At 46.0% G+C, this 17,035-nt stretch overlaps 1 protein-coding gene across 1 annotated transcript in view; it reads right to left on the bottom strand.

Annotated features, from left to right (window-relative positions):
* The window catches only part of LOC142817230 (ionotropic receptor 93a-like), a 31,500-nt gene extending 17,565 nt beyond the window's left edge, over nt 1-13,935 (bottom strand). Inside the window, exons 1-4 of the mRNA XM_075894293.1 lie at nt 13,865-13,935; nt 10,979-11,137; nt 9,459-9,612; nt 3,996-4,225 (exon numbers count right to left, since the gene is read on the bottom strand). Coding sequence (XP_075750408.1) covers nt 3,996-4,225; nt 9,459-9,612; nt 10,979-11,137; nt 13,865-13,879 — 558 coding nt within the window. The 5' untranslated portion in view covers nt 13,880-13,935. The remainder of the gene's footprint in view (nt 1-3,995; nt 4,226-9,458; nt 9,613-10,978; nt 11,138-13,864) is intronic.
* Between the last annotated feature and the right edge of the window lie 3,100 nt (nt 13,936-17,035).

The raw sequence follows: 17,035 nt of genomic DNA, 5'->3' as shown, positions 1-17,035 counted from the left end.
AGAGCAGAAGCGAGGAGCGGCAGGAGAAGCGCAAGCAGGTGATACGAGAGAAGTGGAGAGAGAGTAACGCGCAGCTGTTGGAGAGAGGGAAGGAGCAGAGTCGCGCTTGCGTAGTGTGAGTGCGGACGCCAACGCCGCGGTACATAGACTTGAGCAAGAGCAGAAGCGAGGACGCAGGAGAAGCGCAAGTAGGTGATAGGAGCGAAGTGGAGAGAGAGTAACGCGCAGCTGTTGGAGAGAAGGAAGAAGCAGAGTCGCGCATGCGTAGTATGAGTGTGGACGCCAACGCCGAAGCTGCCGGACATAGACCTGAGCGAGAGATGCTCCGCATCTAAATGTAAAAGAGCTCACCCAGACTGGTAGTCCCCATTCCCGGAAATGGTATTATACCATTCCCGGTACTTGATAGTCCGAAAGCTGAAATTCCTGCAAGTGCCTGGAAACACATTTTTCAAACCAAAAGCCAAATACTTCATAGTCCAGCTTCAGCGCTGCATGTCAGAGACAACTAGGTAACGCTATATCACCTGAATACAGTGGTAAGGTAATTAAAAAAATCGTTCTTTGCAACTTGTTACGGGTCATTATCTTTTACACATACGTACGGCCTTGGCTCTCACATTTTATGATTTTTTTGCTAACTATACTAGAAACTATTATTGCCATGGCACTGGAATTTAAGGCATAGAAAAATAGTGATACAAGAACAATAGCCACACATACGTAGGCATAAGAAAAATGCAATACAGGTTGAATGGCACAGATCATCATTTTTACAAGGTCACAGCGAATGCTACCATTCATAACACGGACAACGAGCTACACCTTCACACAAAATATGAAACTATGAGCAGAAAAGCAAATCAAGAATGTCACATGTAAAAAAAAAAACAATGGTACACAGCAAAGAAAATTACAAACAAGGTGATAGTACAATTTTCGTTATTCCGTGCGAACCCACATTTTTCCAGCCTTCATTATAGTATACCGGTAAAAATTTGCGATTCGTCTGGATACATCAGTGACGCAGAACTATCAGCGTCGTGACACAAACATAAAAAAAAGTATTTGCATCCTCCGCTTCTCGTTCTTCTTGCTTTCTCGCGACGTTTCGAGGAAAACCGCTCACGCAAAACGTTTCCCCCTTGGTGAGCTTTGTTCGTGAGCACCACAACGGCTGGTTTGCTTGCAACACGTAAGTCCATTCTGAGCAGAGAAAGAAACACAAAATTTCACACCTAGTAGAGAAAACGCGCATGTGCGTGGGCTGCGCAGAGGAAGCTCAGGTCTTCCTTGTATGCACCCAGGTTCGTCTATGTACACTCGAACATCGTAACGAGAGAGCAAAGGAAAGGCTACTACCAACTGCTGCTGCTGCTGCTACTACTACTACTACTACTACTACTACTACTACTACTACTACTACTACTACTACTACTGTTATTATTAATAATATTATTATTATTGTAGTGGAGCATATGAACCAATGTGTTCATATGCGCGAGATTGCGCGAGAAGCTCTGCCACCTTTGCCAGCCTGCCTTAAGGTCCTTTTCTGTTGTGACCTCGTTGCGGCTTGTCTGGTTCAATAAACTTCATCACATCATTATTGAATATAATCTGCAACTACTACTACTACTATTGCTACGACTACTATTTTTTCTTTGTATTCTTGTCTCTCTCCTCCTATTGTATATTGTATCGCTTTAATAACGCCCTTTCCTCATGCGTACGCCCCCATGTGTACACTCCCAGGAGATGTACCCTTTGGGTCCTCCCATATATATGGTCCCGATAATGGGGGGTGGGGGTGGGTTGGATGCCACATTTCGACACCCCTTCGGAAAAATACCGCATCCGCCCCTGTACTGAAATATGCAAACCATGCATATTTCACTGCTCTTCACCCCAGCGCATCACAACGGGGATGTGCGGCCAACTCCACCATCACAAAACGCAACAAACCTCACCGTAGAGAATTAAAGTCACACATGGAAGTTAGGAGAGAGATGGGAACCCAAGATAGCTGCGCACCCAAAGTTCGCACACGCAGGACCCAAGACATTCTTCGGGTGCTGGCGTATGGGTTAGCTGGCGCACTTTCATTTCGCCACTTATAAAATGTTCATCTATTTCCGATGCACTGCGTCTGCCATCTTGTCACAACAACGCAAGGTCACTTCCTCTGACAAGTGTAGTGCTGTAGACAGCGAGGGAACTTGAATATATACTCTTCTCTGAACCGCTGCAACCACTTTTGTTGGCAGTAAACGAAACAGTGTAAATTGATCCACGTTTTAAAGAATAGGAACCGGATCCCTACCATTCAACCCAATTCTGCTTGCGTTTGACGTAATTCTCAAGAGTCTCTATGCCAAACAGCAGCACAGCCAACGTGGCTGAGTGTCCCAGAGTTCCGGTTCCCTGATTCTTAAGCTATTTATTTTTCAGTTTTCCTGCCACAACATACATCAGTGCTGTACGTGGTTTAGACAAGAACAAGATCCAACCTCTCAATGGAATACACATCAGAAAAGCTATTTTAAGGTGAAACAATGAATCAGGGATGTTCCCTATGGCTTCTGCCTGTTAATTGTGTAAGTGAGCGAGACAGCTCCAAATCTGTTAAGACGACAGCCGGCGGGTCGACATGCCTTTGCTTTTCCACAGCGCATTTTAGGGGCGAAGCTCCTTGAATAGACCAACTACGGTGATTTTTTCGCCATTTCAGGATAATGGTGCTTTTATGTTCCTTAGACAGCCTTCTCACGCGGCCGATAATTGAAATGCTCAAAAAATTCATATACAATTTTAATAACCAAAAAAAAACGCAATAGCAAAACCCAAACCTAAACGGGTGCGTTTCTACGTGTGACGTAAAGAATTGACTGACACTGCGGAACCTGCCTGATTGCCCATTATGCCAGCCAGATGGCACTACTTGTCCATGCCGTCCGCAGCGATCGGCTGAAGCGCTAGCGCTGTTGTGGTGAATATATGACGAATCGTGTGTGGCTCACAACGCAACACCACTTGGCACCTATCGCACGCCCACCAACACGGAAAAGGAAATCGCATGCTCAACCAAGGAAGCGCCGGCCGAACCCACACAACCCTTAGCAGACGCTGCAGTGGCACATCAGCTGGTCACTTCCGCCAGGCAAAACCCAACGTCACACACACAATGTTGCCACTAAATCTGGCAAGCGAAGTGAGCGTTTCAACGCAAGCTATGAAATTCATTTGAAAAAAATCTGCGAAACTTTCAAGCCTGAAATTTCGCATGAATGGCGCAAACGTGCAAATGAACCTACCCAGTGAATTTCATTGAGATCCACTGACCTCGAAAAATCACCGTAGTTGATTTTAAAGTGGTGGTTCATGTGTCCTCGATGTATGTAGGAGGTAGCAACCTCTCGTTTAGTTCTTGGAATGTCCACTAGAAGGCGGTTCTTGTATATGATGAATATATGATGAAAAAATGCGAGATGGTGGTACTTAGAGTGTTCACTAAATGAACGACAGACAGACAGACAGACAGACAGAGGACAGAAGGAAGGACAGACAGACAGACAGACAGACAGACAGACAGACAGACAGACAGACAGACAGACAGATGGATGGACAGACCAACGGACAGGAGGTTGGAACGGAGGCGGCCAGCGCACGGACGATTCACGGTTCACCGACAAAACCCTCCGAAGCTTCGCCCCATGCACTCATCATCATTCACTCCGTGGATATGCTGTGACTTTTTTTTCATTGTGGGGGAGGGGATGAGGCAACGTAACCACTTTGATGATATCACTTGCTCTTTCAATAAACACACATGCTTGTGCATTACTTTTCATTAGACGTGACGCATGTTTCAGACGTTGGGCGCTTTGCTTTGCGCCTTTCGGATCTTATCCACCCGGAAGTTGTCGAGCCAGCGTCACAGCGATGTCGCGCTAAAATGCGCATGCGCCGTGCCAGTCGCCAGGATTGCAACTCACGGTGAATGCGAGCTCCATCTCTGTGTGGCGCGTGGTGCCGACGAACATGCGGCCTCTCAGCAACTCCCGGCGCAGCCTGGGCAGCGTGTCCAGCGCCTCTTCCATGCCCGGGTGGCTCATGAACGAGATAAGCAGGCTGCAGTAGGCGCACGAGATGACGGTGCACAACAGCCACCAACCGGCGGCCACCAGACGTCGCTTCGGGCTGCCCGAGAAGCGCCAGTCGCAGCCTGCGTGCAGAAGTGTGGCAGCTTGGGCTAGTTGGTATGGCATGACGATAGTTATAGCGCTCGTGTCTTTCGTGTCCTTCTTGTCTCTGTGTCGTCGTTTTGTTCTCGCGCGATAACTATCGTCTGCGTGCAGAGTTTAGGCACGTTTTGACCACACCAACTTCCGAAGTGGTTCGTGCATCGAGATTTGTGGCTCAAACAGAGCGCAGTAACGCCTATACGGACACGTGTGTATCTGTCTGAACGTGCCTGCACCGCGAATGTTTTACGGCCCCGAGTCAATTGCAGCATCGTTGACATTTCTGCAACTTACAAGAACGTGTGAGCCACCTTCAGAGACTGTGGATTCGACGATGCCTTACTGCACCGTCGTCTTGTTAGTGCCCAGTTCTTTGCGGACACAGTTTAGCCTACGTGAAGCAGCTTACGTATCAAGCTCGTCAACTGGTTGCCTGCGAAGATCCGACATTTGCCCCACAACTTAAATGGTATGTTTTATTCATTCCTGCAGTCGTTCGTTTCCCCGTGTTGGAACGGCACCGACACGCATTTTTCAATAGTGTGCGATGGCGTTTGGATGCTTCGCCGCTGCAGTGTGCATATTCGATGTTTTAGGTCCGCTGACGTTTACTTTTCTGATTCTTTGTACTTCTGTTTTGTCGCTGACGTATTCTTGTACTTCCGTGCTATATATTCGCCAATAATCGCCAACGAATTGTTCAGTATACACTTTGCGAAGCGATTCTTTCAAAGCGAGCAAACCGACCAGAAGCGTTATTTCTTTACTTTATTCAAGTGCAGCGTATAAGGAGGAAGATAACTGTCCTGCTGTCACCATGCAGTTTCAAATGTGTTGAAGTGTATCAGTTGATAATTGCCGTTTTCAACGCGAGCCGCTGTGAAGGCCTTGTTGCGGTTTCCTCGAAAATCCAAATTAGATGACAAATCGTACGTGACTGCTCATAGAGGATGTTGGTGTTCACTATTTGAATGGTTCTATAGGCTCCGTGCAGACGTAACTCATGAACGCGCCTCTATATAGCGGCAACAAGCACACATTTGGAAGAATGTTCTTAGCCTATTGCATAGGGAGAAATCGCGGAACGACGCCTTTTCAGATGCCAATACTTTTCGCGCTTGGCGCCAGTGGTCAGACAGCGATGGTCAGTACGTGTTATCAACGAAATCAGCCAGCCGCGAGTTTTGGACGATATTAGCGCAGCATAAGGCATCGCTCCACTATAGCACCTCTGCAGTGGCCGGGCACAGTACAAACGCTGCTGTCGTCTGTTTCAAGCCACCGCTGTCACGTTAGCTGTACCGCCAAGTTCGCTGTCACGTTAGCCAGATAGTGATAAGCTTTGATCGTTTAGTGAGCAAAGTGGGCCATTGTACGCGCGCGCAGTTTCGCGGGCTCGTCGCCTCCTCTATCGTTTTTGCCTATTACAGAGTTGGATGTGGCCGAATTCGCCTGAGAAAAAAGAAATTGGCAGATCCCACTTAGCGGGGAATCGACGTTATGCGAAGCATGCGGAGGGAAGGTGACCATGTTGCAATTTTTTTATTGAGCGACACGTCATGAAATTACGCTAAATATATGTACAAATATTGCACGCACATACATGTTGAAGAGTTGCAGATGTTTATATAACCAGTTGTTTGCACTTGCGCAACGATTCCAACTGGAACATGCGTATTAGCAACCCCAGAAGCTGATGCTCGCAAGGATGCTGGCCCTGCAGACATTGCTGCATAAAACAGCTTCAGTGCATGGCAACTAACCACAATTGACGTTAAGTCGACGTGACGGCTGTATCAAAGGAGTACATACGTAATGAAATTGGGTCGGCAGCCCTGCAACCAATATTGACGTTTCATGAATATTAGTGTCTAATTTGCAAAGTTGTTCTGAGACCTGGCGTATATGTAGAATGCTTCATTGCCACGCAGAGTGCTTGGGTTCGACTCCAGCTGAAACCTTGACATTTATTCTTTGCATTCGTCGGGTCGAAGCTACCGATGTCGGGTTTTTGTTAACGCTCGCGTGTTAAAATTGCCCGCGTGTGTTCTCGTCGTTCCTTGGTAGATACCAAGTGTCGATAACCTGTGGCACATACCCGCATACCAGCGGCACATATTTGCCCGTGGGTATGTGCCACGGTCTGGCGGGAAGTGTTTGATGACGTACGCGACGGGGTTGTGACGTTATTCATGTCTTGACCAGCGCGTCATATTTGTGAAATCATCTTACCCTCACATTATAATTTTGGTTCACGCCAAGCTAAGGGGGTGACTACGGAAGCACCTAAACGTAAGCGGCTAGATAAATAAATACGCTCAAAGTAGCCCAAGTTCGGTGAAAAATGCCTCTCATTTGAAATCGCCGCCATATCCCCAATACGAACGATGTTGAGCTTGCTCGGAGGTGCACCAGGCGTTCCTTGGCGAGACCTTTTCTGTAGGAAGGTTTGTTAACGAGCCGGTGCATGATATGTACTATCGGCGTTAAATGAAACCCGAACAGCGGAGCGCCTGTTTCAAGCATTCAAAACAGTATAGTGTTGTCCGTCCAGTCATCACCATTGACAGGCGTGCTCATCCGGTTTCGCAGCACTGTACGATCCCCCTACAGTGCGTTATCTTCGTTTCTGCTCTAGTTTTCGTATGGTGGTATATGGTGGCCATCGAGGGCGTGCCAAGCGCTTTTGATCGTATCACTTGCTATTCCTTGCTTTTACTTCAGCGTCGCAGTGCAAGCGGTGACTTGGCACGATAAAACAAAAAAGAGAAACATAATCAGTTTGCGGTTGATTTTCAAACGATCGTCGTATCTCGTTCGCCAGCGCTGCTTCACCTGCACCCTTTTTTCAGAGACCTAGCCGAAAACGCATAACTTTAACTGGAAATGCCGAGCGTTTCTTCGGAAGAGAGAGCGCAAATTGTTTCGCTTTACCGGCACGAAGTGAAACAGCGTAAAATTGCCAGCGTTACGAACCAACCTTTGTCTACTATAAACAGAATTAACCAGGAATTCCACGATGATGGAGTCCGTGGTGACAAACCGCGCTACAATACTCGCTTTCGGCTGCAGTAGTTTAACCTCTGTTTTTTTTATTTTGTTCCTTTCAAATACCATACCTGGAACACAAGCAGAAATATTGCACTATAGGGAGATCACAGTGCTGCCACACCGGATGTGCGGGCCTGTCTGTGCCAATGACTGGTCGATGGCACGCACTGTGCCTTGATAAGGCTTGTGCTACGCGCTCCGATGTTCGTGTTTCATTTGATGCCGATAGTACGTCGAAAGCAGCGTTGTCGGGCGCGTTCCGTGGTCGGCACTGCGCAATTTTAGCCACGTGTGTTGGCACGTTAACCACCTGCCCCTTTATGCCATACTGGCCACTGCCGTGAGTCAAATGCCTAACGCTCATAAATGGCGGACGTGAAGCTATCAGACGTTCTTCAATGGGGTTGAGAGCAGGCAGGTAAGGGGGCTTGGGGGAACATCGGTACCCGTTCATATGGTAGGAACTTGTCACGTGCTGCGGCGCCTACGGAGCGATGAAAACGAAGTGAACAAAGTATGGAGGAGGCGAGCGCGCGGGCCATCGAAATCCTACGCCTCGTAGGAAGCGCACATAAAGGCTCCCTAACGTTCTGGTTGGCGGTTCGCCATTTAGTGAGCAATGCTGGAATCACCGCCTTGAGTGGCGACCGGAGAAGTATATGTACACTGGCAAAACGGGCGTACACGCCGAATGCCTGCATCTAGAGTGTACTAGATGGGCAGTACACTTTACTGTAACTCCGTTTCAATCAACAGGTGCAACGCTGTGGAGGCTATATATGCAAAAAGTTCGGCCAACAAAACGTATAAGTCCACGCGTTTCGTGGTCACTCGCGTTAAATATGATTAGTGCCGGTTCACCCTCACGTTTCTTTGTGCTTCCCTTGGCGCGAAGGGGGAACAGAAGGAAGCGGGGTGAGCACAAAAGAATGCGTGTACCAAACGACCCTGTGGTGTCCTATTCTGCACTGACATTGAAAGTCCAGGGTGGCCGCCATCTTGACATTCTCAGAGTATCGGAATCTAATAGCCGTAATCTTAAAATAGGAAACATCCGCGCCCTGTGAGGCCGGGGACTTCCTGCACGCCAGATGTATAAATAAATGTGATTTCTCTCTCTCTCTTTCTCTTAGAGTAGAGAGCCTGTATGTGACGTTACATGAAAACTAAGGTACACAGCCACATAATAACAGACGTTCAATGGCGTGCTTGTTTATAAGGCACACAATATCTTAAATTACTTCTCGCCATAATAACGAAAGAAAAATTAAATTTTTGGTCGTAAGAACATCGAACTACTTTTTGTTGCGAACGCGTCGGCTGCAAGAAGTCTCGCTAGCTTCCGCAACGTTGCACATGATGTGTGAAACAGAGCATACATCTACGCTGGACAAGGTGTCGGCATTGAAAGCTTGCCGACCAAGCTCCTAAAAAGCGTACGCGCCAACACTACGGTTCTCTCATGGCTGCTAACGATTTAGCGTCTTTTGAAAACAAACGGGAATGACAATGCCTCCAGCGAATGCAAAAGCACGGTGCAGTGGCTTGCCGCCGCTTGCGTCGTTTGCTACCGTATCCAGCCAAATATACTGCCATGGCCGTTTGGGCACTGGAGGCAAGCGCGTGACTGTGGCGGCTCCTAACGTATGCATGGCGCCTATAGTAATGGCTTTGTTTTGTCGTACAGTGTCGCCCCAGGCTCTTCTTTCATTTTTTTACACCCCGTTTTCCCATTCCCAAGTATACAGGCTAGCATACCGCAGGTTTCCGCTGGTTAATCTCCCCGTCTTTACTTTGTCTTTTGTTTCTCTCTCTCTCAATCGCGTGCGGAGTAAGCGTACCTCGACTAATCAATCGTACGACTTCCCGCATTTGCGCCACTCAACTGAAGTCCCCGTCGTAATGTCTGCGCTATGCTTCTGAAAACGCACGGAAGGGAGCTCTGGTAGAACTATCTATACCATCTCCAGCGCGCTCGCAGTTCTATTTGCGTAATGACTCTGCCGGTGCATTGCTAGCAATGCTCCATTTGCCACTCGCCAACGTTTACGTCACAACTACGTGTAAGGATGACGCTCGCGGTGACTAATCGACAACAACAAAAAAGACCTCACCGCGAACGGCGGGCCACATGTGGGGACGATAACACGGAAGTGCGTATACCTTGCCAGATGACTCCCAGGTAGAGGGACAGAGCAACGTCCCCTGTCGGCAAGAAGCTCAGCTTCCCGGTTCGATCGTTGCGGCGTTCGAAGTGCATTAGCATCAAGAGCAGAGCCAAGGACACCAGGTAGGCAACCAGCACACCGAGCCACACCTGCATGAAGGACGAACCTCTCACTGGAACGGCCACTCCACGCAGGCCTTTGGGGACGGAACAGATGTGTGGAGGCCGTTCACCCAAGACCGGTTACAGACACCTTTGCCGACAATAGATGGAATTACATTTAATAATGTCCTGCAAAAAGCACGCGAACGCGCTCAGGGCTCCCACGTTGGGACTGAGAGGCCTATAGCCTAAATGCTGCATCGCCGGCTTGCTGAACTACCCATATCTGGTCGGCTAGGCTGGAACTGCGCAAGGCAGCCGCCCACCTCGGCGAAGTAGCATCGGGGTTAGCATCGTTATACATTGTAGTGTACTTTCAGAGCATGCGTATATAAGCGTAGCCGTGTTGAGTTTGCATTGGTCGCATGCATATATCATTATCGTAGAGTTCCGGTTAAATGGCGTGGAGGACGTGTGGATTTGAGTATGACTCTTCGTTTTGCAGTAGCCGTGAAGTGAGGGCTTGAGGCCGACTTAGCTGAGGGCTAGGTGACAGGAAGACCCGACGGGAGAGGTAGAAGCGCTTGGTAATTTCATTATAAGTGTATGGCTCGTCTTTGTTTTCCACGGCCTCGAATCGGCCAGTATCTGCGCAGTCAGTCAATACGCGCGCATCACTGTGAGCGGATTCATTGAGGTTGACCGGGCAGCCAGGAATCTATCCGACATGAGCAGGGAACCAAATAAACGTATGATGACAGAGTCCTTTAGGACTGTTCTGGAGAATGCGTAGGGCCTGCGGGGAAATTCTGCCATTAGCGAAGGACCGGATTGCAGATCTAGAGTCACTGAAAATGACTTCCACATTGTCAACTATAGCCAGTGCAATAGCAGCCTGCTCGGCCACGAGTTGTATTCAAGAAAGTAAATCTAATAACGAGTAGAATTTCTTTTCTAAATTTCCGGAGGGTATGTATATTCTAAGCATCAACCTGCTTCATAAACTAACTTCACATTTTCATCACAGCACTGACTCATATTCTGTTCCTTCCTCAGTCAATACACAGAGACTACGGCTTGCAAATTCAATGTCCTCAAGTGATTGTGGATTACGTTTGTTCGTTGTTTTCTGCGAAATCATTGGGAGCTCTCAATTTTGAATCTCGTGACAGCTGATGGTGATGGTCATTCCCGGAAGAATGGCACAACACTCCACGGGGGATCAGCCGCAAGGTGTGCGGCGGTAGAATTTCTAAAACAAAATAGACATAATAAACAGGAAAAGAGAAGAGAAAAAGAAGGCGAGAAATATGCGAAAAAAATAATCTAGAGAGAAACAAAGAATATCTGTGATAACTTTGGTGTCTTTTAAATGCATTGCTACTTAATGAAGTTAAACGTAGGAACATCGCACCTCTACGGCGAAAGGCCTGACGATGACGAGTGCTCTGGGCTTCTCTGCCGGTGCGCGCACGATGAACTTGACCACTTGGATGTAGTAGTAGTGCGTGTAGTCCAGCACTCCCTCGCGGTGCGGAGTCTGAAACGAGGCGCTCACCGCCAGGTCGACTTCCTGCGCAGTGGCAAGCGAACAGGCACGCAGATGCGGCGGAAACCCGACCTTTGGTGCGTTCGCACGCGATTCGTTATGCAGTCATGGCGGGCAATACGTATACACACGCGCTGTACCATGAGCGCTACGCTGCGAATGAGAATGAGATTAAAGCTTTATGCAGAAGTTAGCTACGGTATTGTTCGCAGCATATTTATTACTCTTGTGAATATCCTGTCATAATTTCGGCCATTTAATTTATTCCTTTCTTGAACAGACATGAAACAGACATGCCACACAACAGACATGCCACACAGACATGCACCACACAACTGGTGGTGCATGTCTGAACAGACATGCCACACAACTTAGGTCCTTGTCATACGTTACATATGGTACGTTATATAATGGAATGGCCGTAGCATGTTCGTGATATTTAAGCATCACAGACAGGATGCGTGATGGTGTACAGAGAGGCCCGTGTGCTCAGATTTGGGCGCACGTTAAAGAACCCCAGGTGGTGAAAATTTCCGGAGTCCTGCACTACGGCGTCTCTCATAATCTTATAGTGGATTTTGGACGTTAACCCCACATGTCAATCATATCTATGATGTACAGACTCTTGAATTTATCGACATTGAGTAAATCTGGAAAGTAACAGCCTGTCGACGTCCAGATGAAAGCACTTGCTCTCACCAGGGTTTCGTCAGACATGGCAAAGACATACACCATTGTCGAGTAGTCGATACAGTATGACACCACTGCTGTTTGCCTGTAGCGTCTATCGACTCATGGTGAAAGAAAAAAAATCAGCCCTATCAAAGCCTTTCGCGAGATTCGCTCGCCTAAATACCATTCTGATTGCTATCGGCTTGCCAGCTGGACGCTTGACAGAGAAGACATCAAAAGGAGCGCTGAATATGTTCCTGCTTTGCTGTCACCTGTCCATCTGAGCGCACAGAGTTTAACGCGGCCAGATAGCCTGAACATCTCTCCCTCCTTTTCTTGTGGCTACGTTTTTTTTATCTTCATGCGGCGATCATCGTCTCTTTTTTTCTCAGCTTCCCGTATCTCTTTTGCATGCGGAAGCACTACCAAACTTACAATGACCTCGCACCCATAAACAGTGCACGTCTTCCAACTACTGAGAGTTGGAGAGATGGCTATCACTACAGGACTAACCCGATCAAGTTGTTCTGCTCCGCCTCTGGCGCGACCGGTTTTAGTTACTCCCGTAAGAAAACAATATGCGCAAGTTTAGGTGAGTACAAGGAAAACGTCTCGGACCTCGACCTTGTCAGAAGGAAACTCAGTCGTACGGTGGGGGATAAAAACTGTAGCGTAAGGGAAAACGCACTGGCCGATGAATAAAAAAAAAAGAAAATGGGATTTTAAAGAAACACCGACGAGCCCCACCGCGGTGGTCTAGTGGCTAAGGTACTCGGCTGCCCACCCGCAGGTCACGGGTTCAAATCCCGGCTGCGGCGGCTGCACTTCCGATGGAGGCGGAAGTGTCGTAGGCCCGCGTGCTTAGATTTGGGTGCACGTTAAAAAACCCCAGGTGGTCAAAATCTCTGGAGCCCTCCACTACGGCGTCTCTCATATTCATATGGTGGTTTTGGGACGACGTTAAACCCCACATATCAATCAATCAATCAAGAAACACCGACGAAAAAAAAGAAGCTATATAAGCTAAACGGCTTGGTGAGGGACCGTGAGCTTTATTACAGGCGTCGTGTTTCTTCATGGCATTCGCGATGCGATTACGTCACGAACCGTGCCCTTGTGCGCTCTTCACGGAGAGAGACAAACGAGAAGATGACGCGTCGGTGAATCACGCGCGCCTATACAAGAGCCCTTGGAAGTACAGGCAAATCGCTTGAATGTGACAGGCGTATTCTCCTAAACGGGTCGGGGCAGAGCAAACAACGGGGCCGAGCAAAGAAAAGAAGGCGCTAGTAGAGAAAATCATCACCACAAAGGCGTAAGAACGACACATGGGGTGGCGATGCCGCCTTGACAATCCCACAGGAATTCCCTATGATGCCACAAATTTCGACAGTTTATACTCGCGTCCGATTGGTGTCCTATTGATTGCAGCATGGAAGAGCGAGAAACAGAGGCTATTAAAAGGTTTAAAAAGTTTTTCCTTATCAGAACCTTTCAAATTCAAGAAAATACGGCAAGTTCGGGGATGTGACACTGACGTAATTGTGATAGCAGCAGCTACAACTTCATTCTCCAATGGCATTTTAAAATTGCGACATGTTTTTGCGCTTGTGTTTTGCGACTGTGTGTAGAGTTCGCAGTGAGTTTTTTTTTAAATTTACTTTACCGTTTTTGTTGAGACAGTTCACTCTGTGGTGTTTTACACCTTCCACTTTACTTACTTAAAAATAATTGAGAAAAGTTTTCAGTAAAAAACATAAAAAAGTCTGTGAAAAAGTTTTATTGTTGATTTGTTCACGTGTTTTTTGTACGAAACGTACCGTAGCTTTTACTTCGTCTAGACGGCATGTGAAATGTGGAGCCTTGGGCTCATTGGTAATTCATGTAGAAGGTACCAGCACGACAAATTGGGACAAAAAAGCCACACACAACGTGGTTTGTCTTTCTTCGTTTTTCTCTATATCACTCGTGTTGTTATTTAAATAGGCGGCATAATGTAAGTAGTAGCGTAATGTGTTAGTGTAATGTGTCCTAATAGATTATTAAGTGACGCATTATGCCAAGAGAAGTGGTACGAACCCTTCTGGATACCATTCCTGCTATTCCAGTCCATCGTCCATGTCTCTTAGCGCCCCAGGTGGCTTCCTGGTCTTGCACTGGAACAAGGCTGCATTCATCAAGTGCAACACGTGGCAGTGATTACTAATACGAATTTTAAGTGCCGACACAATGATCTGATTATGATGTACATCGTAGTACGTCACCGTAAATAACAGGTGACAAAGTTACTCCTAAAAACAATTAAACTTTATTACAAATTATCTCTCTTAAAATTTTAACAGCTTTGGAATTGCCTAAAAAATAACAGCTGACAGTTGTGTGCTTAGGAAAACTTTAACGATTTAGAGTACTTGATACTGTACTATGGGAGAGTAGAAAGCCGTCCCAGTCGTCAAAGGCGAACTATTGTGTACCAAGAAGAATTTGACATCACTTTAGCATTACTTTCGTAAAGTAGGTGAGCTCACTTTGAAATTGCCTTGAAAACTTACTTGGAAAAGTTTGTCATATATTCACTTATTCATGTATGTTTTATCAACTGCCCACGTACATTGTTATTCTCGCACATATTTGATGCATCATTACCGGAATAGAGGTTTTGTACTCAGATTAACTCGTCTTTTATTTTTATTTCATCAATGTTGCTCGTTGGGCGAGTTGAAAACAACATAATGTGGGAAAATTATATACGGCTAAAACACAAAAAAAGTACTTCTGAGTTGGCGGGAACAAGCAGTCATGATGGTATTTAGCGCAAACACTAAACAGGCAAGCGAGAGGACATAAACACAGCGCATTCCTTCAACTAAAATTTCTTTGAAAGGAAGAGGCATATGCACAGATTAAAAAACCAAAGAAAAAAAAGAAAAAAAAAACACTGGAGCTAGAAGAAAACAGTAGAAAGCACAAAAAAATTTGCGTGCTAAGAAAAGAAGTCATCTTTGTTATCTGTTGTCTAGTGGTAATGTTCAATACATTTTTTGTTTTCAAATTTTGTCGATTTCTTATGCCACAAGGGAGGCAGAGATGCTATATTTTAGCCGGGAATAATTGGGAATATGTGTAATATTCTTCAAAGTACTCGCTTGAAGTGATTAATTACAATACTAAATTACCAGTCCAGAAAAGTAATTCATTACTTCGCTCATTACAGCAGTGAGTTAATTACTGTAGTGCCATTGCTGTACTTACATTATTACCAAGTTGGCCGTGGCGGTGGATTTATACCTTCATTTACGTGCACTTGTAGCGTTCGACAACGCTTTTTCCGTGCAGTTCTCGATGACAGATAAAAAATGCGTTTCTTCTGCGAACGTTAATACAAGTTTAAATGTAACGTAAGGGATCACTGTTGCCGGTGAAATTGATTTCTCTAAATGAATCTTGATAATGTGATCTGCAGTAAAACTTCAAACTATTTTGAGATTTCCTCAAAAAAAGAAACTTGTAACTCGAAGGGGCCTGCGCAGTGGTATGAGGCAAAAAACATCCGGTACCTGAACTAGCAAAAAAAGAAAAAAAACGCAGTTCTCCTGCTGAGTTGTTGGTGGTGGCGTCCATCAATGGAAGTTCCACCCATAGTAGGGTACCTCGTACTCTAAATCGTTAACTTTTTCTATACACACGGCTTTAGCTTCGTTTTCTAACGGACGGCATTATGTTCTCCCATAGTAGAGTACCAAGTACTCTAAATCGTAAACCACGTTTTCTGAACACATCGTTATACCATTCATTGTATCATGATATCACGTTAAGTTCTTATGTACATGTATGTCAGCTTTGTCATGCATATTAGGACAGTGATATCTTCATAGAAACGTAGTTATGTTTGTTTTGGTACATAGATCTGCCAAAGTGTATGTGCCCTTATTACTGAAATGTTATGAAATCTTTGTTCTATGTACATAGTGTAAATAAACTTTTCTAAACAGCTTTCCCGTAGCAAATTGCGTATAGTTCTCTAACGCATTCAGAATATATTCCAAACACGACACAGTAAGCCGTCTTAGGTCTGTGTTCTTTATGGCAGCATAGTCATAGAGTAACACAGTAAATGTTTACTATGTTACTCTACGGCATAGTTTCCATGCCAGTATTCTTTTTTAAAGCTGCTTCCGGTGATCCGAACATTTTAGACGCTACCTATAAAGAGTTGTTTTTCAGGGACGAGAAATATGGCAAATTAAAAACTTATAGTCGTCACCTATGGCACGATTCAGGTGTAATAATGACGTCTTAAAGTTGGGCGTTGACGCATTCAGAACAACACGTGACGTACAATGTGACGTCATTTTTTCTGAACGTGTGAATAATATTGATAAAGAACGGAAATATCGCATTATAATACTGCGAAGAATACAGCGTCAATTGCAAGATGACAGGAAGAGAAAGTGCGCACGCACGAACCATTCTTGCGTAGCCTAGGCTTAAGTAACGTAATAAGATAACGTCACGAGCCTATACTAACAGGTCACATGGTCTTTTTAACCATAGACGACTTTAGTCGTCTACGGTAAATGCGTAATCGATGAACGCACAAAACAAACAATAAGCTGGCGTTCGCCTTCGAAGGTGAAAGCCAACTTCTTTTTCTTAGACAGTTGTGCTGACCCCCTTCCCCATCACCCCAGCTCCAACCACTCTCCTCCCCTTCGAAAAATTTTGATTGATGTATTGATTGATTGATATATGGGAATTAACGCCCCAAAACCACCATGTGATTATGAGAGGCGCCGTAGTGGAGGTCTCCGGAAATTTCGACCAGCCGGGGTTCTTTAACGTGCACCCATATCTGATAATACCCTACAAAACAGCAGTAGTCTACCATTACGCAACATATGCAATCATTGTCAACTTTGTAATTTAGATTTCACGTGAATAATAACACATCTGTTTGTATTGTAGTGTTTAGTGGTGTGCTTTAGTTACCAAAGTTCATTTCTGTTACCAAAGTTCATCCCGCGACCTGCGGGTCAGCAGCCGAGTACCTTAGCAGTTAGACCACCATGGCCCGGGCAGCCTTCTGGATCGTAGGTACTGAAACTTTCTGAACCCCGTGTCTTAGATGAAGTACACTGCAATCCACAATGTTATAGAAGGCTCGCAAGGACAGGCTCCAATGTATACCCGGAACTTGCAGTGCACTTTGAGCCGATGGCGTTGTTAATTCAGTGAGGAGTGTGTGTATTG

Source organism: Rhipicephalus microplus, chromosome 5, assembly GCF_043290135.1.
Source record: "Rhipicephalus microplus isolate Deutch F79 chromosome 5, USDA_Rmic, whole genome shotgun sequence".
NCBI classification, from domain to species: Eukaryota; Metazoa; Arthropoda; class Arachnida; order Ixodida; family Ixodidae; genus Rhipicephalus; species Rhipicephalus microplus.
Note: the sequence above shows the minus strand (reverse complement) of the source record. Positions and strands in the feature narration are given on the sequence as shown.